Here is a 19,257-nt window from a genome sequence, read left to right as displayed (position 1 = left end):
TGGGGCAGCCACAGCGTCTCTGTGCACCCTGTGTCTCATCACTTTCCCAGGGGAGAATTTCTCCCTAACATCCACTCCAAACCTGCCCTCTTTCAGTCTAAAGCCATTCCCCTTGTTCTTTCTTACCTGCCCGTGTAATGAGCCACTCTTCCTCCTTTCCAAAAACCCTTTGGATGAGGTCTCACCATAATCCTCTCCAGGCTGCACAGCCCCAGCTCAGCCTGTCCCCATACCAGAGTTACTCCAGCCCTCTGAGCATCTTCATGGCCTGCCTGGACCTTCTCCAACACCTCCACATCTTGTGCTGAGATTCCCAGACCTGGACACGCTACTCCACGTGAGATAAAACCTCCTGGCTCCTGGAAGGAGGTTTTATTCCATGTGGATGGGACGCCAGCCCAACATTGCACAGGCCTCTTGCCTAACCAGTACTACCCCTTGCAGTGTGACACTGTGAAAAACGCCAATCACTTGTTTTTAAAATTTTAAAAGTTTACTAGTAGTAAAACGGTTATGAAAATAGTAATATAATTAGAGTAATAATAATTTGGACAATTTGGATTGGGACAATATGAGGCAATAAAGAGTTACGGACATCCAGGAACCTTTTTCTGGGCAAAATAAGCCCCAAAAAATGACCCACATTAACAGAGGATTAACCCTTAAATGCAACAGCCTGTTGCATATTCATACACCTCATACATGATGCAGAAATTCCATTCAAACACAGGAGGATTCTGTCTGGTCAGTGTCAGCTTCTTCCTCTTAATCCTGATGGTGTCTCCAGGGCTGAGCAAGGCAGGAAGAAGTTAATTTCTGATAATGGAGCAATAAATTCTCTTTCTCTGAAAGATTTAGGTGTCCTGTGGTCGCTATCTCGCTACAAGCCCTTTCTTTAGAAAAAAAATACCTTACATAGCATAGTTTCTATTTTAACCTTATATTATAACCTAAAACTATATCTACCACACTACTTAAGAAAATTAATACAGCATAACTTTCTAACATAGCACATATAATATTTGAATATTTGTGAAAAGCCAATGATAAAATATGCATTTTTCACAACATCATTTCTGACAAAATTTGGGCTGTTCACATTCTCCCCACAAAGTTCCGATGCTCCCACAACATGCACAGCTTCCCACACCTCCACCGAGCTGGAAGCAGGCCAGCAAGGTCACAGCAGTGTCCCCTAAAGCAGGCAGCTCCTGCAAGCCACTGACATCACGGAGGTGTCACCTGGCGCCGAGTGTGAGACAGAGACGCTCCAGCCACCGTTCCGCACTTGCCCATGTAAAAGCCAGGCTCGGTTTCCAACTGGGCACTCTGCCAAGGGCTCAGGTGAGCCACAGAGTGCTTCCTGACAGCCTTGCAGCTGGGCACCTCCTCGGCGTGGCTGGGAGGGCACTGCAGCTGCCATAGGGCTGCCTGCACTCCATGAAAGGCTAAGCAGCCTGAAAGGTCTCAAACCATGTTTCCTTCAGGTAGCCCACGGTCCCTGAGCCTCGTGTTTCTTCTGGGGATGGCATCCCAGGGGATCAGCTGTCCGAGCAGGTGTAGCTGTCAGTACCTGGAGGTGAACTGCACCGGGCAGCAGCTGCAGGAGTTCCCTGTGGACATCCCTCTGGACACCAGGCAGCTGATTCTGGCAGCAAACAACGTCTCGTACCTGCCGCCGGTGGAATTGAGCTTCCTGGCTGATTTGGTCTATCTGGACTGCAGAAAGAACTTCTTGGGGGATGACTTGGATTTTACTTTCATTGGCGTGGCCAGGCTTGTCTATCTGGACCTCAGCTTCAACAACCTCTCCCAGGTCACATTCAGCACCTTCTCTCACCTCCTCAGCCTGGTGGTACTGAAGATCTCAGACAATCCCAACCTTGTGGCCATCGAGAAAGATGCTTTTGCCAACAACACCTGGCTGAGGCACCTGGATGTGAGCCGGACTGGCTTGACCTTCCTGGACACCAGCACCGTCCGGGACCTGCCCAACCTGAGGCTCCTGGGGCTCAGTGACAACCTGTGGCACTGCAACTGTTCCTTTTTGGACTTCATCACCTGGATGATGGAGAGCGATGTGCATTTTCCAGGTGAGGGTTGTGTGAACACAGATGTGTGTGGAACAGAGAGAGCCCTCTGTCCTCCTTCCCAGAAGTTCAGTTCACTGCATGCCATTTTCTGCTGTCACACAAACCAGGGATGGGAGCAGCTGGGTTACACACATGAAAAATCCCCCTTGTTCACACCTCAAAGGTGTAGTGTGCAGCTGGGACAACGCTGCTTCCCTAAAACACCTGGATCCAGCCTCAGGTGTCCCTGTGCCTGCACAGCACCCCATGGCTACAGCATCAAGAATGAGGAGCCTCCCACAGCTCTAGGGAGATGTGCACTGGGAAAATCATTGCTGTGAATTTCCTGCCTTGTCTCCACCCCAAAGTCAGCTCATATTGAGAGATTCTATAACTGGGCCTTGGAGAGGCTGAGGCAGGGCAATCACCAGTTCCCTTTGCCATAAAAACACTGGTCCCAAGGGTGATATTTTGCTTTGCAGCTGCAGCACATGGACTTAGCTTTTCCAGACTGGAAAGAGACGCAGCACAGCACACATGAAAAAGAAAATCTTTGGTTTCAGTAATGCAGGGTACAATGGTGAGAGAGAGCTGCAAGAGAGAATTGGTTGAGAAAGTCTGTCCACTGAATAAGAGAGGGCTACAAAAAAGCCCAAGGGGAAAAGAGGGAAGGGCAGCTGGAAGCTGGTGTTAGGACAGAACTGAATTAAAGACGTCTCAAGGTCTTTATTAGATGTAGTAAGATCCTTATAGACAATAAAGGGTTTCTTTTTCCACATACAGACAATTATGGGACAGTGGAATAAAGTACAGCTCTCAGCAGTGAGATTGGAGATAACCCACTGAACCCTGCAACAGGAGAATAAAGCTCATTGCAGGCTGCTGGGAAGGGGAGGAGTAGGAAAGGCAGCCTTAAACTGAGGGTTGTTCCAGGCCAAAGGGATACTGGGGCAGAGCTCTGGAATCTGCTGCAAGCAGACCCCAGCCTGGCCTTTAGCAACGCTCCTGACCTTCAGAAATGTTTGTGCATCAGAGTTTTGACACAAAGCTGCCCAAGTTTGGCTGCACTTGGGTGACAGAGAGAAAAAAGCTCTTCAGTTTTACTCAGGGCCAGTATCAAGAACAGCACGAACAACATCACTCAGCCATATACAATACAGTGTAATGCAATAAAAATCCCCCTCCACCACTCCCATTGCATCCCATGCGTGGAGCAGTGCTCCCTTTCCCTCAGGCTCTTCCATTCTGTCCATCCAGGATGTCCCCACCACAGTGACCGTGTCTGTGGGGCTCAAAACCTGCAGAGGATGGCTGGGGGCACACCCTGCACCACACTGATCCTTCGCTAACTTGAAAGGGAGCAGGCAGCATCTGCTTTATCACTGCAGATATTGCAATATGACAGGGAATGGTTGTTATTTCAGTGGAACTGAATCATTGATGAGTTGCCTCACAGAGCAGGTAAGGCTGTGCATGACTGCAAACCTTGTCAAACCCAGAGCAGCCTCATTATTCCAGCATCATTTAGGCTGTAAAGGTGTTTGAGATTTAAAAAAAAAACCAGCAAACACAGGTGCTCTTATGTGAAGATGAAAGTGCTCAGTCAGCAGAGATGAGGAGGGCAGGGACAGCAGTTTGCCACAGTGGCATAATCCAGTGGGCAATATTATCCTATGGAGCCAACACAGCAAAAAATATTCTGAAACCTGGGAATTGTGGTTTGGCAAGGGTTTAGCACAGGTTTGGCATGAGTTTGGCTGTCAGATTTTACCCAAGCCATGGGGGGAGGGCATGAAGTCTGCAGCTATTTTTCAGGCTTTTAGCAAGCCTCCCATAATTTTTCTACCAGCACTCCTATTCATTAAATGATGATACAGGCTAGAGAGTCCTGCTTCTGCTCATCTCTCTGCAGATGCTGACAACATCACCTGCCACACCCCAGCAGGACTGCGTGCCCTGAGGATGCCAGCAGCAGAGGCACAGCTCCACTTCAGCTGCCTGACCCAGCTGCACAAGCAGGATTATGTCTTTCTGGGCCTCGTTGGCTTCTGCATCTTCCTTGCTGGCACCATGGCAGCCTGGCTGGCTGGGGTCTGTGTTGTCATCTACGAGGCCCATGCCTCAAAGGGAGAGGAAGAGGAGGAGGAGGAGGAGGAGGAGGAGGAAGACACAGCCACTTAGAATCAGTCCTCCTGAACTCCTATTGTGGGAACCAAAGGCAGGACCTTCCTGCCTGATTTCCCATGTTGTCCCACCCTGGATTTTTTTTTATTTTTTTTTCTTTTTTTTGGGAAGTGAAATAAAACTGCAAAGAAGGAAGTATCTGTGCTCCAGTTTCACTTGCTGTTCTCCAGTTTCACTTGCTGTTCTTTACCCGGTCTTCTGCCACTGGGACTCAGAATATTGGCAAAATGTTCATTTTGGGCAGGTGTGAGAGGTGTGCACGGTGCCAGGCATTTCCACTTCCACCCTACCTTGAGAACAGTAGGGACATAAGGACTGGCTTGAAAAGGTACTGAAATACAGGAGAGGTCCTGGCACTCTGCTGTAGCCAAGGAGGTCACCAGGTCCTTCCTGGCCAAAAAACCCAGCAGGACTTACAGGGATCAGCCTACACAGCTGGGGCCCCAGGGAATTACTGGATTGCTAGAGCCCCAGAGAATCCAAGAACTTCCTGCTTTGGAAAGGCAAAGAGATTAAAATCAGCACTTTTAGGAGCCCAGGATCTCACTGCTTTTTCCTTTCTTTCCCATTACACTGGTGACAGCAAAAGAACCCTCTGTGCTCCTGCAGTGCAGCCAGACCGCCTGTGCCTCCACTGTTGTATGAACTGGAAAGTCCAGCTCTGCTTTTGTGTCACATAACTCTAAAACTGGAATGTTTTATAAAGTAAAAATATTGCTTACACGCTCTCCAAATGTTCTTGGAAATGGGTTGTGTGTCCATACCAAAGTGTCAGAGTTACATCCACAAGGAGATGTAAGATCCTTGTTACCACCTACGTTGGGAATTGCCAAGGGAAGTATCTGCTTACATGACTCTGAAAAATGTCAATCACTTGTTTTTAAATTTTTAAAATTTATTAGTAATAAAATGGTGATAAAAATAGTAATATAATTAGAGTAATAATAATTTGGACAATTTGGATTAGGATAATATGAGACAATAGAAACAAAGAGTTACGGATGGTCCAGGTACCTCTTTCTGGGCAAAATAAGCCTGAAAAAGGACCCACATTAACAGAGGATTAACCCTTAAAAACAATAACCTGTTGCATATTCATACACCTCATACATGATGCATAAATTCCATTCAAACACAAGATTCTGTCTGGTCAACTTCTGCCTCTTAATCCTAATAGCGTCTTCAGGGCTGAGCGAGGTGGGAAGAAGTTCATTTCTTCTGATAATGGAGCAATAAGTTCTCTTTCTCTGAAAGATTCAGGTGTCCTGTGGCTGCTATCTCAGTGTGAGTCCTTTCTTTAAAAAAAAAAAATCTTACATAGCATAGTTTCTATGTTAACATTTTGTTATAACCTATAGCTATATTTCACACACTACCTAAGAAAATTAATACAGCATCAATTTCTAACATAACACATATAATATTCATTTGAATATTGTTGAAAGCCAATCATAAAATACGCATTTTTCACAGTGATCCAGCACAGCAACTCCATGTGTGAAACACTCTGCAGGGTCTGCTGAGCTAACAGGGGAAACCAGAAGATTTCAGCAAGCACGGGGTGAATTACCAAACCCTGAGCCATTAAACTGTAAACTGCGAATGGGTAAAATGGCAGCAAGGCTACGGGGGGAAGGCCGAGGCTCCAGCAAACCCCTCAGCAACGCCCACCCGCTCTGCCCCGGCAGCACGAGGCCGATCGCGCCGGGCCGAGCGCGGGCCCCGCCTGCGGGCGCTGCTGCTGAGGGGACGGGCCCGGCACCGCCCCCGCCCCGGCTCCCTCCTCATCCCGGCTCCGTCCTGCCGCCGCTCCGCGCCGCGCTGAGGGTGAGTGCGGGCCGGGGGGCAGCGGGTGCGCCCAGGGGCAGCTTGTCCTCATGGAAAACGCCGTGGACAGCTCCCCGCCGGGGCAGGCTGCGGGGGAAGCGGGTGCGGGACGAGCAGGCCGGGCAGGGCTCGGCCCGGCCCCTTTTTGTCGCTCTGCCGGCTCGAAGGGCTGAGCTTAAATGGGCTAATCCAGACCGAATCCACGCGTGGGGCTGCTCGAGGAGCCTTAAGGCGCTTTGCTGACTCAAAGCAGCTGCAGTGTTGTGGCAGAGTTGGGAAGGACCCTTTTCCTCCCGCTCCCGAATCTCGTGTCTGTGGCTCCCGATGGAAACATCGCAGGGTAAAAGGGGAGAAATTGAGTTTTGTGCACCGTGACAGCGAAGGCCTTGCGGCTGCGGGCAAAAGTTGTTGAAAGGCTCCGGGCACCACAGTCCGGAAAGGAAAGTGGGAGTCCTGGTAACTTTGGAGTGATTTATATGGCACTAAATTACCAGGGCAAAGGCTTGAGGTACACTTTGATATCAGTCGTGTAAGAGTAGGAGTTTTATGACACACCCGGTTTAATGCTGTGCCGTGCTCTTTGCTCCCAAGATAAACCCCCAGATTATAACTTCCTTCTGGAAGACAAAATGCCCGGTTCTCCAATAACCTTGTAATTTGAAGGGGGAAATGTGACCACCATCCTGCTCTACATGTTCTATTTTCAGTGTGTCACCTGTCAGGTGCTAACCTCAATTACAGGTGCATGCAGTTGGCTTTTCTTCATTACTTCAGGGTTTTAATATTCTTACTGATAATTGTTTACCTCACTTGCCGTGGACAGAGCCAGTTGCTGTCTTCACCTTGCTCCATCAATGATAATCCTTTGCAAATGAGAAATAAAACCCCAAAAATCCCTTGTGAGGGGTGCAAGAGGAAGACTTTGCAGCAGTTCCCTGAGGTGGCCTGTTTTTCCCTACACTGACAGATTGTGCTGGTGGGTCAGTGCAGGGAGGCACCAAAACCTCATTACAAACATCGTGGAGGCACCAACTGGGGTTTGATTGGGAGAATTATCTCCATGCTCTCTGCTGTCTTTTGCTGGGCTGTGTCATGCAGCACTCTCCAGAGTGACCCAGTCTGAGGTTTGGGGTTGTGCAGGATGGTTGTGGGGAAGGGCCCTTGTGCTCTGTGGCAGCAGGGAGGGAGCTGGAGTGAAGCAGGGCAGGCTTGTGGGGGCTGCTGAGCAGGGAAGAGTGAGAATGTGGAATGTGGGGCACCATGGCAGAGGCTGCAGGCTGCACCTTCTGCCCCATGCTTCTGTCACAGGCCTGCATGAGGGAGCACAGAACCATTAAACAAAAGCCACACAGGCCCTGGTGTCCCCTGGCCGCTGGTGTAGATGTCTGTAAATGCCAGGAGCTGTTCACCAGTTTATGACTCTGAGAGGCTTCCTGGGAGCTGCAGGGCTGAGCATCAGTCATCTGGCCAGTGGCTCTACCCAAAAGTTCAGTTATCGTTGCTGAGGTGCTGGGTTTTATTAGTATTTTATATGAGGATGATCTCATATAAATACAATATAAATGTAATTAATCACTGATGTAGCCCAGCTCCTTCCAGCTCAGGGGATTTCTGAGACAGGTTCTTTTGTAACTCCCAACTTACCTTTTACTCCCAGGACTCGCCCAGTTTCCTGTTGAATCTATGAGAAGTGCCTGCACTCACAATGTCCCTTGGCAAGGAGTTCCACAGGTGTGGTTCCCAGTGCATGAAGAAGCATCTCTCTTTAGGGAACAGGCTGGAAATAAACTGACTTCATGTGGTGGCCCCTAGCTCTGGGGTGATTTTAAGCCTTGCTTGACAGGAACTATGCAGAGAACTCCTGGTTTGTGCAGGTATAGAGAGTTACAAAAAGTACAAATTCCTTCAGCCAGTCCCTGTGCTGGTAGCTCTTGGAGTCCAAGCTCAGCAACTCTTCCATGCATGTATTTCACGTGTTGCCACTTCCCCAAGCATTCACAGGCTCCCTTTCTCTGCCAGCAGCACCATGGCTGTTCTCTCCAAGGAGTATGGCTACGTCATTCTGACTGGGGCTGCCAGCTTTGTCATGGTCACACACCTCGCCCTCAATGTGAGCAATGCCCGCAAGAAGTACCGTGTGGAGGTGAGTGCTCTGTGGGGCATGGCAAGCTTGCTGACACCTTCATCAGTTTGGGGTGACTTGCTGCCATGGCTCTCCTGAAAGCTTAACACAGCTTGGGATTTGGGGCATCAGGCTGAAAGAGCTTGGCAGCACTGATGGGCAGGAAACTGCTCAGCCCTTTTTCCCTGCAAATGAGACTTGATGCAGCACTGGGGGAAAGGGGTTGTAGTGGCACAAAAGTGACAGGAGGCTTTCTCAAACTCAGGGGGAACATGTAGGCGCTGTCACAAGTCTTTCAAGTGACCTTCCCTCAGCATCTGTTGGGGAGCCGTTGTTGCAGGCAGAGCTGTGGGCTGGGTGGGGACAGCTGTGAGTCAGGCCCATGGCATGCAGTTGCTGCTGTGCCACTTGGCTTCAGCACAAACCACTGCTCCTTTGCTCTTTCACCACTTCACTCATGGAAGTGACAGGCAGGGGTGAGCAGGAGGGCAGCTCCAGCTGCCTGTTGGGGTGATCCCATTCCTGCTGCATCAAGGCAGGATTGGAGCACGTGTAGCCAGTGTGTGTGGTGCACAGAGGGCTGGATTTGAGGCCTGGGGAAGCCTCTGCAGCCAGACAGCAGCTCCAGGAAGGCAGTGACCTTGAACAGAGCCCCAGGGCAGGCACAGGCTCTAAGCTGCCATTGCAGGCTGGTCTTGCAAGCACCCAGGCAGCTCTGGGTTCCTGGGGAGAGGAGCTGCAGGCCTCCCTTGCTGATGCTTTGGTGCTGGTTTATTTTTTGGCAGTACCCAACCATGTACAGCACGGACCCTGAAAACGGGCAGATGTTCAACTGCATCCAGCGTGCGCACCAGAACACGTGAGTGACCCCTCTGAGCAGGGGCCTGGGAACACACAGGGCTGGGGACAGGGCCCATGGCCCCAGAGGTGCTGCTGCCTCTGCTTTGATCCAGGCTCAGCCTGCAGAGCTTAGCAGGAAGGCTGTGCTGGCTCCTTCCTATGCATTAAACCTTGGGATGGTGCTGTGAAGTTGTCTCCTCTTTCCCAGTTCCCACCAGTTTGCTTCCATGGGTAGATGTTAAGATGTGAGGAATCTTGTTTCCAGAAGGTTCTGATTTGTTGTGCTGCCCAGGTCTCCCTGGGGAGAGGCCCAAGTCCACCCAGCTGCTGTGGACAGGTTGCAGCAGCGCATCAGAGGGGTGCTGGGAAGCACAGCTCCTGGGGAATGTTTAGAGTGGCTCAGAGAACAAAATGGAAAGGGTGGGTAGGTGTCCTGGGAGAGAGGCACAGGCTGGGAGGAAGCCCCTAAAATTGTGTGCTCAGATCTCTTCTTTCCTCAGCCACAGCACTGAGCACAGAGACTCGTGATGAGCCCAAAATGCCCTTGGCAGGGAATGTTTGCAGTTTCTGCCCTCTTGGAGTTTTGTCTTTGTAAGCAGCCTGAGCACAAACACAGCCTCCCCTCACTTTTATTTTCAGATTGGAAGATTACCCTGCCTTCCTGTTCTTTTTAGGCACTAGTGGAATCTACCACCCGGTAAGTGATGCAGGACCGTGCTCTGGCTCCCTGACCTGGGCAAGGTGGGGGCAGGAGGCCAAGACAGCCCCTTCAGTAGCCACATCACACTTAACAGCAGTGCCCCTTCTTAAAATGTAGTTGTAGAAGGTCTCCTGCAGGAGAATCACAAGTAATAAACTCATTACTGCTGTTTTCAGCTGTTAGAAAAAGGTGCCTTTTTAGACAAAGCAAAGCATTTGCAGCCTCCACTCACTGAGTGGGAAGAATCCTTCAGGCCAGATTTTCCAAGCCCTGCCAAAGGAAGTCAACAAAAGCCTGGATTATTTTTAACTGAGAGATGCAGACAACTTGGGAGGAGATAGGCCAAATCCAGTAGCTCTGTCTTTGCCATCAAAAGACAAATTAGGTCTTTCCTGCAGACAGACTCCTTTTCCAAGAGGGAAGGAAGCAGTGTAAACACATCTGGCGAATGGGAGCCACATTGGAATGAGCTCTAAATGAAGAGTCAAGGTGGAAGTTTGGAGCAGCAGCTGCCTCCACCATCCTGCTCCTTGCTTTGGCTAAGAAGCCAGGGGTAAAATGAGATTGAGCACCTGGTTGCCTGCACAACTTTGCTCAAGCCTCCAAAGCCTTTTAATGCTTCTCCTTTCTCTGCAGCGAGTGGCCACAGGGCTTGGCATGACCTGGGTCCTTGGGAGAATCATCTATGCCTATGGCTACTACACGGGAGGTAGGACTGTGCCCTGCAGCACACACTGTTGACACTCAGGGCTCCTACAGTGACCTCAGGACTTGGCTCCCAGCCAGGTGTGGAGGAAAAGGTGCAGATCTACAGGCTGCCAACACTGCAGCATGCTCTTCCTGCTCCTGGGAAGAGCTCTCGTCCAGCAGGAGTGCCTACCCTAAGAGGCCTGAGCTGTTTTGCTCTTGGGGTTTCCCTTTAGTTTTGCTCCCTCTTCACTCTCCAGGCTGGGCTAGTCTTTTAGTGAACTGACATATTCTGATTTTTCTTTTTTCCAGAACCCAAAAACCGAAGGAGAGGGTCCTTTGCTTCCGTGGCACTCCTTGGGCTGGTGGGCACAGCTGTCTATGCAGTCTATGAGCAGCTGGGCTGCCAGTTCGTCTGCAGATGCTAAAGGGACTTTTCTGTTTTCTTTTAGAACACTTGGCTTCCTATGTTTTTTTCCCTTTTCTTTCTCAATAAAAGGAAGTTGTCCATTCTTTATTTTCATTCTGTAGTTACAGAGAGTTTTCTTAAGAAGCTCTGCAGAATGCTAGAACTATTCTGGTTTTGTGGGACTACAGAAATCTGTCTGTCAGGCAGAGATGTTCCTTCTAGCTTTTATGATTTTAGTGATCAAAAAGCCACCTTGCAGCTCATTTAACTCATACAGCAACAACCCCATTTCTGGACCCCTCAATTAATGTCACACTGAGAATTTGTTCCAGAGTGAGTATTTATTTGATTGCTAAAAAAAGACATAAGAAAACAATTGAAGTTGTTGCTTCATCATGTTTATAAAGAACAGTAAGTTTACGGGAAGGAAGTGAGATAGCTTTCACTATTCCGTGCTGGAGCTCACCCCCACTCTTGTGTGGAGGTGATTCTCAAAGCCATGCCTGGCCCAGGCAGCATCAGCCAACCCTCCCCACAATGTTTTGTCCCACTTGTGAGTAAGGTACAGATAGAAAAAACCAAAAGTTGAGGTTACCAAGGGTCTAGAGGGAATAAACAATGATGCATTTAAGGCTTTTATGTGGTTACAGAATAGACAGGGTCAGGATAGCTACAGGATATAATTGTGTCCAAGAGCTCAAACCTGCATTGATGTAGGGTCCTAAGCCAGAAGTGAAGCTGATGGAGGGTGGAAGGCAATGGGAATCAAGGCACACAGCCTGGGAAACCTGGCCACTGCCAAGCCTCTGGTAACACCTCTGTGGCTGCAGGAGCTGCTGCCCAAAGCCAGATTGGTGCCTCCTGCTCTGAGCTTCCCACTGTCCAGCAGAGCTGAGCCCTGAGTGTCCAACCCCCCCTGCAGGAGCAGGGTGGTTAAACTCTGCTCCAGCTCAGCTTCCCCCCGGGCACTGACAACTGTAGGTACTTTATTGCTGTGTACATGATCCACATCTGTGGCTGGCAGCAAGGAGCTGCCTGATGCTGCCCTGACAGGCCCCAGAGGCACTAAAACACAGACTCCACATCCCCCATCTCCACACAGACAGTCTTCAGCTGCGAGTAGTACTCGATGGCTGCCCGGCCGTTCTCCCTGCCAAATCCTGCAGGGAAGAGCTGCAGTGAGGACACAGCTCCAGGCAGTGCCAGTGGCCACACACAGCCCCTGGAGCTGCCAGGTACCAGGGGAGGGCACACAGAGCTCACCTGAGGACTTGTATCCCCCAAAAGGCAGCTCCACTGGGCTGACGTTGTAGTTGTTGATGAAGCACATCCCAGCCTTGAGAGCAGCCACTACCCTGTGAGCCTTCTGGATATCCCTGCAGGAAAAGAGCAAATTCAGCTGGACCCCCTCCTTCCCTGCCAGGCAGCTCCCACTGCAGAAAGGCCAGCAGGGCTTTTTGAGTCCAGCCTGCCCTGCTCTGCCTTTGCCTGATCCAAGGAGGCAGCACCACTTCCAAGGATGCTCCAAGAGCATTCAATTCCAGAGGGCAGGACAAGGACACCAGCAATACAGAGTGGGGCAAGTAGCCAACAGCAGCACAGCAGGCTCCTGATGCATGCTGCAGGGGCAGGAAGGCAGGCAGCAGGCCAAGCCAGGCTGGGAGGAACCCAAGGGACAGCAGGGCCCACCCAGCACTTGGGGAAAAAAAGGGAGATGTGCAGTCATTTACAGATTTCCCTTTTGGCAATGCCTTGCCTCAGCTTTTCTGGAAGCCCAGGCACTGCAAGAGGTAGGCAGAAATCACTGCAGTATTTCAGTCCCCAGAACGATGCCAAACACTGCCCAGTCATACCTGGTGAAGACACCACCTGCCAGGCCAAATTTAGTGGCGTTGGCTCTCTCCAGAACCTCCTCCTCCGTGTCAAAGGGCAGGATGGCCATGACAGGCCCAAAGATCTCTTCCTTCACACACGTCATGTCATCCTTGCAGTTCCCTGGAAGCGTGGCAGAGCACAAGGGCTTCAGGAGGAAGAGCAGCAGCACAGCCTGTGCACTCAGCAACCCACACAGCCTTGGAGACAGCCCCCAGCATGGCAGAGCAGCCAGGCACACCCTGCACCCCAAAAGCACCAACAGCACAGATTTCCCTGCATGCAGCTCTTGGAAGCCTCAGCTCTCTTTAGGACTCCCATCCAAGTGTCCATCCACGCTGGGGCCATCACAGAGCCAGGTTACAAAGCTGAACTCATTTCTCAGGAGAAATCCCACAGCATCCATGGTACCATGGCTGAGATGGAGCCTACCTAGCACACAGGGCCTCATGTAGTAGCCATTCTTCAGCTTCGGGTCATCTGGCACGTACAGGTCCCCACCACACAGCACCTCTGCCCCCTGCAAAAGAGCCAAGAGAGGAAGGGATGCAGGCACATCCAGGAGCATCCTGCCCAGCTCTGGCTGGCCCTTGGCCTATCCCAGCAGGCTCTGCTCAAACATTTGTCCCCATCTTTCTTTAAGTGCCTGTTATGTACTGAAATCCTGCAATCAGGTGTACCCAGAGCTTTCTCCCCTCCAGGCTAAACCACCCCAGCTCTCAGCCTTTCTTCATGTGTTTTTCCTGTACTGAGGATTCCAGAGCTTGAAGTGGTGTCTCAGCAGAGCAGGTCAGAAGGGCAGAATTCCCCCTCATCTGCTGCCTACACTGCTTTGGATGTACCCCAGGGCACTGGGCATTTCTGGGTGACAGCACACATGGCTGGGGCATGTCCAGCCTCTCATCCACCAGTCCCTCCTTGCAGGAAATCCTTCCCTGCTCCATCTGCTCATCCCTCAGCCTGGATTGATAGCAGGGGTTGCTTTGACCCAGGTGCAGCACCCTATACTGGGCTCAAATCACCTCTCTGTCCTCCATGTGCCTTAACACAACTTCCAGGAGGATCTGTTCCATGATCTTTGCACAGTCACAGCAGTGAAGCTGATGGGTCTGGAATTCCCAGGCTCTTGTCCACCCTCCTTTTAGAAAATGGGTGTTTTTCCTTCTCCAGTCACTTAGGACTTCACCTGACTGCCATGACTTCTCAAGTATCATGGAAAACAGCTCAGCAACTACATCAGCCAATTCTCTGAGGACCCAGGGATGCATCCCAGCAGATCCCACAGACTTCTGTATCTAGTGGTCCAACACACCCACTGAGTAAACCAAAAACAACCAAATAACACAGCTTAACTGAGAAGGCACAGGGCAGGAGGGCAGCTGGCAGTGTGTCTGTCCAACAGGAGAGACATTTCAGGGCAGCATCACAACCTCACCTGCTCCTTTGCCTGCTTGATGAAGCCCTGCACACGATTCAGGTGGGGCCGGTTGATGAGGGCTCCCATCCGCGTGTCCTCCAGAAGAGGGTCCCCAATTTTGATTTTCTGGGTGCGTTTCACCACCTCCTTTGTGAAGGTATCCAGGATCTTCCTCTCCACAAACACCCTGGTGCCATTGCAGCACACCTGGGACACAGGACAGGCAGCTCAGAATAAGAAACACAGCACTCCACAGTCCTTCCCTGCTTGGAAGAGGCTTTTGGAAAAGCTCCTTGTCCTTTGGGGACAAGGAACACAAGGAGATCACCCTGGGGCTGTGACTGCACTCAACGGTCCTTGCTGGACACGTGGTTCTGATGCCACCAGGTGGCAAAAACGCATCAGGTCACCAGCAGCAAAGACCTTGAGCTGACTCCTGAATTCCTAGAAATAACCCTGCTGAGTAAATTTGCCAACAGGATTAAACAAAACCTGCAGCACAGGGGGATATCCCAAATTTGGGAAGGACAGAAGCCTGTCCTCAGGCTCAGCACATCAGGCTGGAATCTGCTGCCCCTGCACGGGACACCAGCACAGCTTCTCCTGAGCTGTGAGTGCCACACTGGTGCCCAGGGCACAGGGGCAGCTGTGCTGAGCTGGGTGCTTGGTGCCAGGGAAGGACAGGACACCGGCTAAGTGTGCTAAGGCACACTCTGCTGGGACACCCTGGCTCCTTCCAGGGCATCCCTTGTGACACTGCCCAGGGAAAGGTGTGGCAGGATGGGAGCCCCAGGGCACCCCTCACTTACAGGAGGTCACACCTGGCCCCACCCCGCCCCACAGACACACACACCTCGCCCTGAGTCAGGAAGTTGGCCATGAGGGCTCCCTTCACAGCATTCTCCAGGTCAGCATCTGAGAAGATGATGAGGGGGGATTTGCCCCCCAGCTCCAGGGTGACTGGCTTTATCCCTTTAGCTGCCATCTCCATGATCTGAGGGGAACAAGGACACAAGAGACAAGTGATCCACTGGCCAAGGGGAGGCTGGGGGGGAGAGGCAAGAGAGACACAAAGGGCTAATCACCAACAAGAGAAGCAGCACAAAGGGCAAGATGGGCTCCCTAGATGTGGTGAGTTCAGATGAGGATAGCCACAGAGGGTCTGGGGGTACAGATAAAGCCAACAAAACCTGGAGAGGCATTTGCAGGAAGTCTTGTGCTCAGTGCAAGCTGCAGGCAGCTTTAGCTGCCATCTGTCACTGCAACCCACAGGTACACACATGTAGGGAGTGTTCATGGGACATTTCCCCTCCTTCAACTCAGAATTTATTCCCAAAAGTCTTTCTTTAATTTTGGAATAATAAACTGAGGGTGAGAAACTCACAGAAACTATCCCCTTGCTTAAAAACAGTAGGTTGCATGCAGCTTTAGTGCTTTATAGCAACCAGAACCACATTTTTCTAGTGCTGCTGTTTCATGTACTCTCCTCCCAACATCAACACCCACCTGAGCAGCTCAGAGACTTCACTGCAAACAGGGGCTAAGCAAGTGAAGCTGTCCAAGGGGTTTCTCCCCCAAGCTCATGCCCAGCAGGTTAACTGGATCTCCAGCATGACCCTCTGTGTGCTGCAAGCTCCTTGCCCAGCCCCAAAAATGCTGCCACACTCACAAGCCCCATGCAGAAAAGCTCAAGGAGGTATCAACTACAGACTGATTGCATTTGATACAACCCTTGTCTCAAGGTGTCTTTACCTTCATGCCAGTTGGCACACTGCCAGTGAAAGAGATTTTGGCCACATCTGGGTGCTGGCAAAGGAGCTGGCCCGTGGCAGCCCCACCCTGCACCACGTTGAAGAGCCCCTTGGGCACTCCAGCCTCTGTGAAGATCTCTGCCAGCCTCACCACAGAAATAGGGGTGAAGGGTGAAGGCTTGAAGACCATCGCGTTGCCTAAGGGAACCCAGACACAGGCGAGGTGGGGTTAACACCCAAACTGCTTCAGGGAAGAAACAACAACAATCCCCACCCCACACTGTGAGTTTGTCTCAACAGAGCCCAGAAGTTTCCCCCAGGAGAGGAGGAAACACTTTTAGTTGATCACTGCTGCTGGGGAGAGGCTGGGGGACATGGGGCTGCTGGTCTTGCCCTACAGACATTCCCAGAGACCTTCCCCATCTGGTACAAAGCCAAGCTATTGTGTTTTTCTGGATGCACTCCTCACTTCTCAATATCTGACATGTTCCTCCTTGCATTTCCCTTCCCTTTCTGCCAGAGGAACTGCCTGAACACTCTGCTAATCCTTCAATACTTCAAGGTAATCATAGACTTCATCCCAGAGATCACTGTGCCCCACAGGATCACTTGGCTTTGAGGAGACACTGGGGTGGGCAGAAAGGCTCCATTACCACAAGCCAAGGCGGGGCCAGACTTCCAGCAGGCAATCTGGAAAGGGTAATTCCAGGCTCCAATGCCAACACACACCCCAAGGGGTTCTCTCCGAGTGTACCCAAAGGATCCCCCTGGAAGCTGGATGTGTTCACCTGCAAAGAAACAGCCAGGGGGTAGAAAAGAGCAAAGTCCCTTCTTGACTGGTCAGAGCCCCCAGGGGTCAGGTCTGGCTTTGCCTGGGAGCAGAGACACAGTTTTACCCCAGCAAGCTCACAGAAGGTGTGTGAGTGCTTTCAGAACCCTTCCAAGCCCTTCAGGAATGGCCCATCTCTCAGGGAAATCAGCAGCAAAGATGGCTTTGTGCCATTGGAGTTAGCAGGGAAGGTGGGACAGAGAGCAAAGAGCAAACTGCAGTGACTCCTCACCCGCCAGAGATCCTGCCAGCCCTGCGTAATACTCCAGGCACTGCCAGGATATGTCGATGTCCACTCTGGCCTCAAAGATGGATTTCCCATTGTTGATGGTCTCCATGGTGGCAATTTCCTCCCTCTGCTCCTGTGAGCAGCACAGCACAGAGACAACGTGTTAGAGAAGCTGAGCAGAACACCCCAAGGAGACAGCACACAAATCCCAAACGAGATCCTGCCATGAGAAACGGTCATCTCCAAAAGGGACATTCCCTACTGCTGTTCATCAATGTCCCCGTGGTGACTGAGTGCAGGGCAATGTCAGAGGGAAAGCTGCAGGGGTTCACTGCTGGTCCAGTCTTGTTTAACAACCCTGTTTATCTAAAAGATGAACAAACATGAACTTAGAGAAGCCGTCTGGCAAACAATGATAGAATTCGCAGAACTGAACCAGGAAGAGCAAACAGCAAGATCAGGATGGAACCAGAGGCCAGTGAAGAGGGACAAAGCAATGCAGCTGGGAGGCATCCTTTAACAGAAATGTCACCCTGCTCTGGAAGTCTGCAAAAAGCAAAAGTTTGGCATAAAGGAAAGTTTTCTCATGACTTATACACACTGGGGAAAGTCTGGGTTCTTAGAGATGTGTAAGAACTTAATGGAGATTAACTTGATGGAGATTAACTCTGAAGCCCAAGGACCTGTTATCTTAGAAAGGAGTCTGTGATAAACCTCACTTATGTGCATCCTCCCATGTGTACTATCTGACAGATAAAAACCAGTACTCCTACTTTCTCTAATTGCCAGGACACATTCCAGTCATGTAACAACAGCCTCCGACAAGCCAAAAGTTCAGCCATGCCAGTTATGCAACTTCAGCTCTGAAACTGTGTGCAGTGAAATTTAATCTTTGCAGCTGTTAAAAGAACCACAAAGCCTGCAAGATGCCAAATGGGCCGCTTCAGTTTTATGCTGTCTAACAGAATTCAGCTGAGAAAGCACACAGTGGCCTTGAATCCAGTGATAAGGCCAAAGCTGCAGGCACGGATGCTGACTCCAGTGATAAGAGCAAAGCCCTGCCTGAGACAGCCTCCTGTCTCTTCTGGCCAAAGGTGGGTTTTAACTCCTGAGCAATTCCTGGAGCTCTGCAAGTCCTGCTGAAGCCTCCAAGAGCCACAATAAGCCACAAGGAAGCTCAGAGACAGAAGCACCCCTGTCCTCCCCAACATACCCGAATAATTCTGGCAGCCTCCAGCATCACTCGGCACCGCTCCATGCCTGACATCTGACTCCATATTTTAAAGGCAGCTTTTGCACTCTGCACAGCCAGATCAACTTCCTTCTCCCCAGAGCAGGGCAGCTTGCACAGCACACGACCTGGGCACGTTTTTGAACAGGGAATAAATGAGATAGAAATCTCAGAAAAGGGGTCCAGAACGCGGTTTACTTGCACCAGACCCCAGATACTTCAGTCAAGCCAATTACACCAGGCACAGAATTTCCCACTGAAACCCACTGATTTGTCATCAAAATTCAGCCAGAGAAGAGGTGCTGCAATTCAGCTGGTTCCAATTAAAAGAGCTGACATTGCCCACAGTCGTGTTCTGGTTACTAATTACCTCCAGTTGCTACAAAATCCCTGGCTTTTCCAGTTGAGTTTGTTACACTTACACCACCCTCTTCAAGGCTCTCGTTACACATTCCCCAGGGGGGTTAAACACTTAAAAACGATTCTGCTGAACGCTACACACCGATAACTACAATTACATAACTACAGAGATATTTAAATCGGGGAGGTTTGCCAAAATCGAGCAGTGACAGAGCGAGAGCTGATTTCTGCACGAAGAACGATGATGGCCAAACACTGAGGCAGAGCTCCGCCACTGCAGCAGGGGCGGCCGAGGGGCAGCAGGACACCGCATATGTGACACCCGGGTGAGCTGGGGGAAGCCGAGGACACCGGGCCCTGCAGGCACAGAGCTCTCCCTGCCCCCGGAGCTTTCCCGGTCGGTACCTGTGGCCGGCTCGAACACCTCCTCCAGCTGCCCGCCGTCGGCGGGTTGGACGCGGGCTCCCGCGCGGTAGTTGAGGGGCTGCTGCACGGTGAGGGTGCCGGTGGCGGAGCTCATGGTGGCGAGGCCGGGAGCGACTGAGCGCAGCCGGGGGAGCTGGAGGAGGAGGCTCGGGAGCCGGGACTGTGCCAACATCGGCGGGATGGATCCCGTGAGGCGCCGCGGCCGGGAAGCGCCGCCTCTCCCTCAGACGCCTTTTCACAGTCAGGGCCCGCCCCGCCCGGGGCGTGCCGCCCGCCAGGCAGCCGGGCCCGCTCCCCAGCA

The 19,257-nt window shown here is 51.3% G+C and overlaps 3 protein-coding genes across 4 annotated transcripts; 2 read left to right on the top strand and 1 right to left on the bottom strand.

The window, feature by feature from the left end:
• Positions 1-1,274: 1,274 nt before the first annotated feature.
• LRRC52 (leucine rich repeat containing 52) lies at positions 1,275-4,253 on the top strand. Its single transcript, XM_005492276.3, has 2 exons — positions 1,275-2,093; positions 3,985-4,253. Exons 1-2 carry the CDS (start codon positions 1,475-1,477, stop codon positions 4,251-4,253), a joined length of 888 nt encoding a protein of 295 aa, XP_005492333.3. The 5' UTR covers positions 1,275-1,474.
• Positions 4,254-5,778: 1,525 nt separating this feature from the next.
• MGST3 (microsomal glutathione S-transferase 3) lies at positions 5,779-10,955 on the top strand. Of its 2 annotated transcripts, none has more exons than XM_005492256.4 (6): positions 5,779-6,083; positions 8,103-8,226; positions 8,991-9,064; positions 9,685-9,742; positions 10,382-10,454; positions 10,745-10,955. In XM_005492256.4, the coding sequence occupies exons 2-6, from the start codon at positions 8,110-8,112 to the stop codon at positions 10,858-10,860; spliced, it is 438 nt and encodes a 145-aa protein (XP_005492313.1). In that variant the 5' UTR covers positions 5,779-6,083; positions 8,103-8,109; the 3' UTR covers positions 10,861-10,955. The 2 variants fall into 2 exon arrangements, with proteins under 2 accessions (XP_005492313.1, XP_005492312.1); XM_005492255.4 differs by having other exon boundaries at positions 5,785-6,083; positions 8,106-8,226.
• Positions 10,956-11,163: 208 nt separating this feature from the next.
• ALDH9A1 (aldehyde dehydrogenase 9 family member A1) lies at positions 11,164-19,184 on the bottom strand. The gene is made up of 11 exons (XM_005492254.4): positions 18,936-19,184; positions 18,153-18,298; positions 16,943-17,072; positions 16,535-16,669; positions 15,883-16,079; positions 14,984-15,124; positions 14,149-14,337; positions 13,146-13,233; positions 12,695-12,836; positions 12,105-12,217; positions 11,164-12,001 (listed from the first exon to the last, which is right to left on the bottom strand). The coding sequence occupies exons 1-11, from the start codon at positions 19,126-19,128 to the stop codon at positions 11,907-11,909; spliced, it is 1,569 nt and encodes a 522-aa protein (XP_005492311.2). The 5' UTR covers positions 19,129-19,184; the 3' UTR covers positions 11,164-11,906.
• Positions 19,185-19,257: the final 73 nt, after the last annotated feature.

The sequence above is a fragment of the Zonotrichia albicollis genome, chromosome 8 (genome assembly GCF_047830755.1).
Source record: "Zonotrichia albicollis isolate bZonAlb1 chromosome 8, bZonAlb1.hap1, whole genome shotgun sequence".
NCBI lineage: Eukaryota > Metazoa > Chordata > Aves > Passeriformes > Passerellidae > Zonotrichia > Zonotrichia albicollis.
Note: the sequence above shows the minus strand (reverse complement) of the source record. Positions and strands in the feature narration are given on the sequence as shown.

Excerpts from the sequence above, each read along its gene's own strand:
- LRRC52 (XM_005492276.3), top strand. The coding sequence starts at position 1,475 with ATGTTTCCTTCAGGTAGCCCACGGTCCCTGAGCCTCGTGTTTCTTCTG. Across the intron at positions 2,094-3,984 it reads GAGCGATGTGCATTTTCCAG|ATGCTGACAACATCACCTGC; the intron begins GTGAGGGTTGTG and ends ATCTCTCTGCAG.
- ALDH9A1 (XM_005492254.4), bottom strand. The coding sequence starts at position 19,128 with ATGTTGGCACAGTCCCGGCTCCCGAGCCTCCTCCTCCAGCTCCCCCGG. Across the intron at positions 18,299-18,935 it reads GGTGTTCGAGCCGGCCACAG|GTCGTGTGCTGTGCAAGCTG; the intron begins GTACCGACCGGG and ends AAACGTGCCCAG. Across the intron at positions 13,234-14,148 it reads TCAAGCAGGCAAAGGAGCAG|GGGGCAGAGGTGCTGTGTGG; the intron begins GTGAGGTTGTGA and ends GCTCTTTTGCAG.
- MGST3 (XM_005492256.4), top strand. The coding sequence starts at position 8,110 with ATGGCTGTTCTCTCCAAGGAGTATGGCTACGTCATTCTGACTGGGGCT. Across the intron at positions 8,227-8,990 it reads GCAAGAAGTACCGTGTGGAG|TACCCAACCATGTACAGCAC; the intron begins GTGAGTGCTCTG and ends ATTTTTTGGCAG. Across the intron at positions 10,455-10,744 it reads CTATGGCTACTACACGGGAG|AACCCAAAAACCGAAGGAGA; the intron begins GTAGGACTGTGC and ends TCTTTTTTCCAG.